The sequence below is a fragment of the Pundamilia nyererei genome, unplaced genomic scaffold (assembly GCF_000239375.1).
Source record: "Pundamilia nyererei isolate P.nyererei 1_Seehausen unplaced genomic scaffold, PunNye1.0 scaffold00007, whole genome shotgun sequence".
NCBI lineage: Eukaryota > Metazoa > Chordata > Actinopteri > Cichliformes > Cichlidae > Pundamilia > Pundamilia nyererei.
In genome coordinates, this window is record NW_005187408.1 from 1,037,187 (window position 1) to 1,048,368 (window position 11,182).

Sequence of the window (11,182 nt, forward strand, 5' to 3'; positions counted from 1 at the left end):
GTGTATACCCCTGTCAGGTTGAACAAATTCACTCACCTGTGACGTCCTCATTCTGTCTCTCTGTACAGCATCACTGAGAGTTCTCCTCTCAAAGGCCCAGGAAACACACACACACACACACTGATATCAGCCACGGGCAGGTGTTTGAGATCACTGACTTCTGAAGAGGATTTCACCTATGGCAATTTGAATGCATGCCATGTATTTTCACCTAAGTAATGAAAGCTCTCCCTAGCTCTCAGTCGTATGTAAAGTCAGAGAAAAAGGCAAGGAACAGAAAGAAGGGTGGAGGGAGAGTGTCACACAAGTGTGAGAGGGAGGAAAAAATGAGCTGGGCGTGGAGCTCTCTATTTGTCTTTTCCTTTAGAGTTGTGCAGTGACTCTTCAGTTTTTCTGGGGCATCACAGCCTGAGCTTAGAATGACAGTGATGATAAATCCTGCAGGACACAAACTCCCACATACTTCACTGGAGACACTACTCTGATGATGTAAAGCTGCATTCTTCCATCTAGTGGTCACATATGTACGCACACTCATACGTTTGTGCACGTGTGCAGTGAAAAGCAAAACCTCATGTGCTCAGACTCACACACGTAAGGCACTGGCCTGCACTTAGAGCTGGAAGTAAGCATGATATAAAGATGACTTTCACTTGCTTCTATCACTGCAAGCACTGTAAGCTGCATTTAAATAGCAAGCACCAAATCCTCAATTACATCTGGGAATGTTTCCTGACAGTGAATGGCAGATGGAATAATCTTAGGTCTGAAGATGTTCTTAGATCTTCGACCTGCGTGAAGCAGATGTATCTGCTCCAATGAACAGAGAAGAGCTGCATGGGGACTGAAATGTTTATTCTTTTTTGAGGTACAACAGTTTCTATGCACATTTGTAAAACATGTGATTGACAAAACATGTGACAATCCCTTAATTTTTCATTGTGACAACAATCCCAAACAGTTCTGCAATGCAGTAAAGGCATGCCTGAATAGAAAAATGCATGAGTGGAACACTATCAGACACCAAAGTAGCTAAACTGATTAAAAGCCCCCACTGCTACTTAACTGGGCAGATCAATATAGAAGTTTAATTGATGTGATTAAAAGTGTTCCTTTATTATTTTGAGCAGTGTATTTCTAACATGTAAGTAAACTAGAAACTAGTATTTTGGTGTGTATGACAGTTTTGTACTAACTTAAAACATCTTTGCTTTAAAAGATTATCAGATATTTGTAGTGCAACTTTTCTGAAATAATTAGGCAAATTTCTATCCATTGGTCAAATGTGGGAAATGAAATCCTACAAATTGTCTCGCTGGCTGTTTTTGTCAGTCAGAATGAGTTTTCTTGATTTACAGCCAAAACATGTAAATTACACATCACAGTTCATCATTTTATCAGCAGACCTGTGAGTCCTGACCTGCGAGTGAACCTGCGAGTGAACTGCTGGCCTGTTGACTGGTTGTCAACAGCTTCCTTGGGGACTAATGTCCTGGCAGGAGTTGCATCCCACTTTGAGGACAAATGTGATGCTAACCATCTCTCCTCTGCCAACACCCATTGCTCATCAGCTGTGTGTGTGTGTCTACGTGCAGCAATACCAGTTGCCATCAAAAATATGTGAAAAACAGGTGTGTGATATGTATGATTGTATTTGCATTCAGTATGTGGGTGTGTACACTTTTGAGACTCATTTGAATTCATGAGTATGTATGGAAAGAGTGTGCGGTGAACGCATTTCTGATGGTCTGAATGAAGAACACAGCTGCCACTTGACACGGCAATTATGCCATTAGCTTGATGATTGGCCTGCATGCATCACTGTGACCACTCCCTCTCTCTCTCCCTCTCACACCCACACTGTAATCATGTGAATTTGCATGTAAAATTCAGTTGCATTTACTGAACTCATCACTTCTCAGATAAATCCCACAATCCACAATGCTGTATTTATTTATTTTTATTTTAACCTTGATGCTTATAATTTCACGATGACTGTAAATTAACAGATGGGCAACCACCCAAACACCACAAACCAGAAACAGATGGATATTTGCAACTTTCCTCCTTGATTTATTTTATTTTATTATGTTTTAGTATTTACTCCGTTATACAACAGACAACTGAATGAAAACCTTAATTCTACTCTGCATACACCCCACCCCCCAAAAAGGGCAAGGGTTATACTAAAACGTTGATGTTTTATGACATTTTTATTACAACATGCTGACGTCAGCTGCCTTTTATAACATCACCCTGATTTCTGACCTTTGGCCTATGACCTTGAAGCTTTACATAATAAAATTGTGTATTTTTTTTTTAAATCTTTACCCATATGACTGGAGCAGGCCTGGCTGAAATCTTTCATTTCTATAAGCTGTAAGATTTTAAGATATATTATTGCCATGTGGGATTTTGATAAATTTTATGGCATCATTGTGACATTGTAGGGTGTTGTACTGGAAAAAGCCTTGGCACTGTTGTGAAGTTTTAAGACATAAAGTGTTGTGGGTAATGTAACGTTTTTACTGATTTTTCACATTTGGTGTGACATTCAACTTCACGTTGACCAAACAGCTCAAGCTGTTTTTGGTATCCACCGTCACAAAAATCTGATATCATAGAAACTGCGGACGCTCGGCCGCTAACAAACATGCAGGCAGACATACAAGCTGAAGCAGTTGCACGCTGATCGTTGCTTCAGCATCACAGTTTATTGGTGAGAAATGAAAACAGGCTGCTTCATTATAGACGATGACTGCTTACACTGCATTAGAGGCTGTGTAGGTGGAGATCTACTATAGATACTCATGTTGTTTCATTTATTTGTGTAGCCTGGACGCTTACTGCTTTTACAACATTTGCGCAGTAATGAGGGCAGAGATTAAATCATGAGCTCAATTAGATCTATGTCATGTTTACTCACAAAGACCTTCCTGATGATGTGCGGTACTTTACTGATAGCTCTGCTTTCGTAACTGGCATTTATTGCTCAAATAAATCAGACATACATTACCGGAAATAATAATAATAATAATAATAATAATAATAATAATAATAATAAGCTGGTAAATCTTTTAACAACCCGAATACCTTAGTTGAGATTTTTACGACTGACGTCACCGCGCTTTTTACGGCTCCGCACGACGTCACCACGCATCTCTTCCAAACAATGCTCAGGAAAAAGCCACGTTGACGATCCAGACTTGAGTGTAGTCCACATTTTCAGGCAGAATAAAGCGGGAACAGCTTTAAAATTGAGGCTCAGCTCGGTTTCCGCAGCAGACCCCCACATCTGAGCAGGCAGCATGTCATCGCCGCCGAAGGAGAAAATCGAAACCAAAGGCGGTCATCTCCCTGCAGGTAAAGCTCCTGTGCTGTGGTGCTGGGGGTGGGTTTTTTTAAGCCTGTTATGAATCTGAAGGCCTTTTGTTTGTGCAATGTCTCAGATCAAAAAAAAGGAGAGAAAAGATCACATGATGGTGATGATTAATACTTATGCAACCCTTACACTGGCAGATGCCTTAGACTATAAATCGTCTGTGGTGTCCAGATTGCGTTTAGAATAATTTGCCGTAATTGTCTTTCGCACATTCCCCTACTTCCTGATTTGCGTGGGCTCTTGCAACATCACATTGCTGACATTGTAGCGATTGGTGAAGATCGCCGGCCCTTTAGAAAGGTTTTAGTTTCATTGTTGCCGCTAATAGCTGCTCAATGGCGGGCGGTGACGTGGAGGCCATGGGCTCGAGGCTTCAGCCATGTAGGCTGCACAGAAACGGGAAAAGGTGTACGTGGACATAAGCAGTAGCAGGCAGGGCAGTGGGCCACAGCAGCTGCAGGACTGATAACACAGTAAGATAACCAGTGCACCTCGCACCCAACCTGCTATCAGCGGGAAGCTCACAACACACTCATTAACTTGTAGTGTGTGAGGCTGTCCGAGATCAAGGACAACCACAGAACAGTCGTCCAGCAACTGCTACAACCGACCACTGTGCAAGTCACAGACATGATTTGTCAGCATTAAACAAAATTCTTAAAATTCATTTATTTTTGCTTCTTCAAACGCTGGCTAATAAGTCAAAAGGCCCAAGTCACCTAACTCTCCAAACACAACTAAAGTGGCTTTTTTTAATCTATTTAAATTTCCTGTTTTGATAGTGAGACCTTGGACAAATTCTTTCAGCTGATCTGGCAAATCACTGCATATGTGTTCTGTCTCTCTGTGTGTGGGTGTGCTCCAGTAAAGGCAGGCGGTATGAGGATAGTGCAGAAGCACCAGCCAACTCCTGCTCCAGAACCACCGCAGAAAGATGACAGCGAGGAGTACATCAGCAGCAGGTAACGCGCTCGCTTTAGAGAAGGACCCGAGCAGTCGAGCCATCGCTCGGGTAGAGGGATCTCTTGAGGTGACTGTAAACCACAGAAAGTCAATCAAAGGACCATCGAAACCACCACAAAAGACCTACAAAGAGACGGAAATGGCAGAAGATATGTGCGACGTAGCCACAGTGACGCATAACTATCAAAGCGGCAGGCAAAACAAATACAGAGATGAAATGACTGCACAGATATGCAAAAACTAAGCATTGTGCAGGCAAAATGAAAGATGAAAGTGCATGATAAGACACTAAAGGGCTGCACGGGGATTCAAGATGAAACTAACGTGCAGTGTTTCAGTGGTGAAAGGCTTTGTCATATCATGTGTTTTTTTTAATAAAACCTAAGTACACACATATCTGTTAGTCTGTGTGCAGCCTTTAACTGTGGTGATTTGTAAATTGCTAATCACAAACACGCTCTGCAAATTGCCAACCAAGGCATTTAGCGGCTTTCGCTTTTCCGTAAGGCTGTACTGTAGGCAGTTCCGCGGCAGACTTTTCATGTGTTGTCGCCAGCTAATTCAGTAAACAACATAATTACTGCATAATTACAGCATTAACTCGAACAGCCTATTCAGCAGTCGCTATTGTTTTGCCATAAACAGGCACGGTTTTAATGTTTTACATCACGCTGGCTCTGTTTGCGAGAGACAATAATTGTTCCGTCTCCGCATTAGCATGTTCGTCTTTTGTTGCTTGAATTGCATTGCTTGTGCTGAGGTCTCTCCGCTCTGCAACGGCGTCGTTGCAAGTTGCTCCTTATTTTCCGGGTAGCTGCGTGTGTCTGTCTTTGAATCTGTGCTTGTACACTCTCCTACATCTCCTCAATATTCACAAGGGTGCGTCAGCTGTGTGCGTATCAGCACAGGTGGCATATTCTCACCACATATCTGTGTGTGTGCGTGTGTGTGTTAATAAGAGGTGGTAAATGGGAAGTGACAGGCAGTGCACAGCAGTGAGCAGGGTTCAAGAACATTGCCAACTGTCAGGAAATTTTCTGTGCACAACTTTCCACACGTACGCACACTAAATGACATATTGCATGGTCTTCATCGGCAAAGCTGGTTGGTTGAGTCGTTTCCTGTAATTCAAAGGAGGACTAGCATCAAGCCTGTCAGCACCAGTAAGTCATTTCCTGTTGCCGTCTTCTCTTTTCTGCCAAGATGACAGATGGTAATAATAGAGAGGGCATTAAAGTTTAAAAATTGAGGCCAAGTATTTATCGCAAGTACAAAAACGCATGCGGACTGCGCTTTATACATGTTGTAGATGGTGATCGGCGCTATTCCAGCCTAACAACTATGTACTTCCTTAGTTTGTCATGTTGTTTGAGAGTATATAAAAACAAACTGCTTGTCACCGGTGCAGTGCAAAGGATCCTTTACGATTCTTTATCCAGTCCTATTTGCATCATCTCCTTGCATCGCATCATGACTTTAGGACTTGCACAGTTAGAAATACACAAACAACAATATCTGGAATCTGCAGGCAAATATCTGGAATTTGCCTGCAGAGCTTACAGTGTAGAAAGATCACATCTTTTTGCACTAATTAGGAAAATGGAGCATTTTCTTCACCCTGCCCTGCCCGCTCTCGTCTTTTTTAAGTGCAGGTGCACGTTCTTCGTTGTGATCTAAAGATTACCTGTCAGCACATCTACAAAAAGAGAGGCAGAGTAAGTGCACTCACTAAATACAATCAGTGCAGCTCTCGGTCACACGCACTTCTGTCGGTCCCTCTTTGTGTCACGCTGATGGACGTCTAGCAGGTGGCTACTGGGTAAATTTTGTATTAGTTGCAGCCAGTGGAGCGTTTTAGTCGGGGGAACACCTGCCTCTCCCAATCTAGCTGAGATGGACAGATGAAGCAAGGAAAGAAATAGGTGGCTGGGATTATGGAGAGGAGAGGATTAGGATAGGAGGGGATTATTATTGTATGGTAAGGGGTGCTGTGGCAGCATGAAGATAGGAAAAAGGACAGGTAAGAGATGGAGAAGGGGTGGAACGAGTGGAAAAAGGCCAGAAAGGGGAAGCAAAAGTTGGCCTCCGAGCTGGAGCTTCCTGCTCCATAATCGTGTGAAAGTTGTTCTCGTAAGCCATCAGGAACCACTATGTAAAACATTCAGGTACAGTGTGATGTACATTACAAGAGTAAGAGAAGCAGAGAAGTTTAATAGGGGTGGAAAAAGTGCCACTTGGTGCGTTACGAACTTCTTGCACATCTTTTGGATGGGACTCTCAGCTGAATGTCTATAAACTACATGCCAGGTGATCGGCTTTGCGTCGGCTGCACTACAGGTTGTGGTGAGAGGGGGATATGTTCCAGAGACTCGGAAAAAGATCGACTCAGTCGCTGCACACATACACTGTATGCAGGAGCTGTGGTGAGACGTGCAGTAGGTTGACAGCTCATGGTGAAAAGTTGAGAGGAGAGAGAGGGAGATAAGGGGGAAGAGGAGGGAAGATGGGCAACAGGCATTAGTTTCTATGGCAACCAGCACCTCGCCCACGGCAACAAACTTCCTGCTCTGCTGAAGCAGAGAGAGAAATGGGTGGGGTAGAAGTAGCAGTGGCTTTAATGCTTAAAAAATAAAAAGGTTAAAGAAAAACATCACGCAGATGGATTATTGCACATTTGACTTAACAGTTGAGATTTCTGACTCTCCGTCACTCTTTTCCTCCCCTGTTCCTCTCTCTATTTCCTCTAACTCTTCCCCTCTCCTGGCACTAAGCCTCCCCAAGATCCCACGCAGCTCTCTACTGCCCCCTGCAGACTCATTCTGCCTGTGAACGCAGCCACATTCCTCCTGCGCACAGAAAACCAAAAAAGAGGTCTTTGTCACTTTTGATTTCTCCTTCTCTCTGCCCTCCTATCGTTCCTCTTCCCCGTGCAGATAGAGTAGATTACAAAGGTGTCAGTAGTCTAATCTGAAGGATAATGCTTTTGTGCGGTATCTAGATCAAGGATTCGGGGCTTGCCATGGTGTGGTTTTACTAATCTCTGATTAATAAGTCTTAAACTGAATGACTGTTATCTGTTTATCAAGTGTGACTAAAACCTGTCATTAGTGTTTGTCTGCAGCTGGTGATTATGCAGTGGCTGCAGACAGCTTGCAAATTACAGGGAAAATCGGAACCCTTGGCCCTGCAGTGAGGAGATCCGAGGCTGGGAGAGGCATTTGTTGGCACGGTTTAGGTCTGCTTGTTCCATTAGAGGGGAGAGTTGCTTAAAATCAATACAGAGCTGTTGCCTGTGATCACCTTTATGCTCTGATGCAACATGTCTATCTGGAAGGGAGTAGTCTCTTCCAGAATGGCAACACTCCCCTTCACAGGGCACCAAGGGTCAGCGCGTGGTTTGATCGTGGTTTTTCCCGACTTGGAATTGACATTTGGGTGGGTTGCATGACTTCGGATGTAAGCACAGTTGGCGCACTTACAGGAAAGGCGATGAGTCTGCATTGCCTGTTATTTATGACCATTTGATTAAAATATACATTGTGCATGAGAAAATCAAACCAATATTAACAATTTTAATGAATTATCTTTGAATTTGGCTAAAGCCTCTTTGAGTTGGTCCACAAAACAAAACAAAAAAGCTGAAGTAATCTGACTTGTACGGTGTTGCCTTAACAGTCACCAGACTGGAGAAGACCTCCGCCGTCATCAAATGAAAGAATATCGTTTGGTAAAACATGTCCCATCACCAGAAAACGAGTGCCGAGGTGGATTTAAACTGTTCTGGTAGCAACATATTGGCCAAGGATCTAGGAAAAAAGCCACATTCCAGACGTGAGCGTACTCCCAAGGAGAAAAAAAACAAAGTTTTGTGTGTTTAGCCAGTTGAGCAAAAAGCTTATTTTTCTTTGAGTCCGATCAAAAACAAAACTCTTAAGACCTGAAGGAGCCAAATGCTTGACTGTTTTACAGCTTAACCCCCCACCACCACTCCCAGTTTGTCTAGACATGTCTTATCTGTCTGCTCTCTGTTGTTATGATGCCCTGATGCCAGGAGCAAGAGACACCCTTTGAAACAATATCCTTAATTCTATGCACTGACCTTTCTCTTAAATCTATTTTTTTTTAATATCCCTCACTTTATTGTCTGTTGTATAATATTTCAGGATTTCACCTCAAAGTGCACATTGGAGAGGGACACTCAGTACAATAGAGACAGCTCAGCATGAGTCCACACTGTGTCACTATATGAATACATATCCAACTGAGCATTGCTATTCACGTCAACCCAAGTGTTGCATCTGACTGTCGCTTCAGATGAGCCAGAAGGGCTAAAACAACTCCTGTGCATATGTTACATGTTTTTATTTCTACGTCTATAAATAGAGTTAACATCCAGGATAAACTGTTTGAGATGATCTTCTGAAAAGCACTTTTTCATCTTCACTTGCTGATTTACCCTCCACCTGCTCCCCAGCTAGCCTTAAAAAAACCTAACTAACTTGGTGTTGATTAGAATAAGGAACACTTGCGGTGCTAATGTGCTACGTTTTCAGTTAATTGAATTGCTAATAGAGAACCTCTCAACCTCGCTTTTTGACAAGTGGCTAGCATGGCGTAATCAATGATATTCGACGTATCTAGGCGTTAATGTAATACCGAGGTGTGAATTTTCTCATTAAGATGAGTGCCTAGATGTAGATCGGTAAATCCGATGTTTCACAGATGTGTTGGAAATCTGCAACTGTTAATTGGAAAAGTTGTGCGCGAATCATAAAAAAAAAACCAATTTTAAATAGAAAGGAGCAGATGGGTTGAAAATGTTTGTATTTTGACTGCTGAGGCTGCAGTTTGAAGTGTGTGTCCAAAACTTTTCATCTTTTTTCAATCTAAATTAGGCCGGTAATGAGGTAAGCTGTAAGCTGGACATGCTTGCTGCTATAGTTAATGTCCTTAAGTGGAGTTTTGAAGGTGGCTAACTTGACTGCACTTTTAGCCGGAGGGGTGACTATGCCGTAAAATTAGACGGCACTCGTTTGTCATGTCAAGGTCGATACTTACCTCGGGTTCCGCATTCCTCCTCCTCATCTTTTTCTCTGCCTCCATCCCTTCCCTCCATGTCTGAGTGAGCGCTCGCCTGCCTCTCTCCTTCATCCTCTTTTACTCTCCTCCAACAGTTTGTTATTATATAGGTATTTCACTCCCTGGGTCTCTCTGTCCTCTTTCTCCTCCTCCTTCTACAGTACTTTACCCCTCATCGCCTTTCTTTCCCCCCTGTCCTCACTTTTCTCTGTTCTCCTTTTTCTCCTCCTCCCTAAATCTTTTTTCTTCATCTTCATCACCAGGCTTCACTTTAGCTCTCTTTCTCTTTCAGGGGTTTAGTTTTCTTACTCCCTCCTCCCTTCCCCTCTTCCTTTCCATTAGAAGCTGTGAGCCTCAGTGTTTGGCCAGAATGAATGGGAGCTATTTAAGCTGCTGGCAGGTCCATCCGGGGTGTGTAGTATGTGTGTGTGTGTGTGTGTGTGTGTGTGTAGGTAGGTAAGTGGGTGGGTAGGTGTTGTAGGTTTTTGGCACCTTTGGGATGTTCCTTATTTATCTGATGTAGGCAAACTTATGTAAATGTTGGCATAAACTATATGCAGACAGCTGTGCTATTGACCTGTTTAAAAAAAAAATCCTTTCTAATTTCTCTTTTCTGTCTCCTTTATGTTTTTTTCTTTAAAGTCCACCGAGGGCCCCTGTGATTGTGTCTGGAGTGGTTACAAAGGTAAGACACACATTAATACAGACCACCAGTGGTGTTGAAATAAGCATTATAATGTGGTTTATATCTGGGACAGGGGTTCTACAGGGACCATAGAGGCTCAGCAGAACAAGACAGAGAGATGGGAGAAAAAGCAGGGGAGGGAAAGAAAATCGAGAAAATACTGGTGCCAAATGAGATGAGGGAAAAGTGGCTTATCTGTAATTTATGAATCTGGTTTAATAAAATGCGGTGCCACCGTGCAGCACCAAAACCTTCTGCAAAAAAGACCACAGAGTTGAAGCTGCTTCTCTGACACACTCCCAATCAAAACTGGAAATTGCAAGCTGCACATTGACTAGTAGTTCACTTTACTGCAAAATGCTGGGTATTAACCACATATGGCTTTAACTGCATCAGTGCCAGAGTCTGTTTAGGCTTTTACAGCCTTGACCTGCTGCTTTGAAAAGCAGGTGAAGGCTGTGAATAGCTGTTTGTGTTTAATTCTTTTGACTGTATGTGTGCGTGTGTCTGTGTGAAAAGTGTCCTTGACTGGCTGGATGGCTTCGTTCCCCGCTTTGTGTGTGTGTGTCAGACCAGGCAGATTGTTTGCGGAAGATTGCAGTGATATCAGAAGGTGGCAGGCATCCCATTTATCCCCCGATCCTCCTCTAGCCTTCCCATTTGCCCCTATCACTGCCATCAAGCCCAGAGGCTAGCAGTGCACAAAGCCTCAGAAAAGCCTTTTAAGAGTTAAGTGAAACACTTCAGTGTGTGTGTGTGGTCTCCAGGGAGTTTCCCCCTCCCCCCCCTTTTTTTAGCCTACAAAAAAATATGCCTTCTGGCTATGTACCTTCAATTTTTCATTCAGTAGCTGAATGTGTTTCTAAAATGCATTTTTTTTTTATAATAGAACTATTACCAGGAAGTAAAGCATCTAAAGAAAGACTAGCTGAAGAAGAAAGTAGAAAAAAAGGAAGAAATACCATTACAGGTCGAGCAATTATTAAACGCCCAGAGTAAGTTTTTTTCAGACTTTGTTTCTTCTCCTTACCTGTAATCAGATCACACCACAAAGTCTTTTTCTGTACACCCCC

General features: G+C 42.9%; 1 protein-coding gene across 1 annotated transcript in view; it reads left to right on the top strand.

Moving 5' to 3' along the window:
* Positions 1-3,144: 3,144 nt before the first annotated feature.
* dap (death-associated protein) overlaps positions 3,145-11,182 on the top strand; it is a 10,453-nt gene continuing 2,415 nt past the window's right edge. Inside the window, exons 1-3 of the mRNA XM_005722462.1 lie at positions 3,145-3,363; positions 4,248-4,344; positions 10,067-10,109. Of these exons, the coding sequence (XP_005722519.1) occupies positions 3,309-3,363; positions 4,248-4,344; positions 10,067-10,109 (195 nt within the window). The 5' untranslated portion in view covers positions 3,145-3,308. The remainder of the gene's footprint in view (positions 3,364-4,247; positions 4,345-10,066; positions 10,110-11,182) is intronic.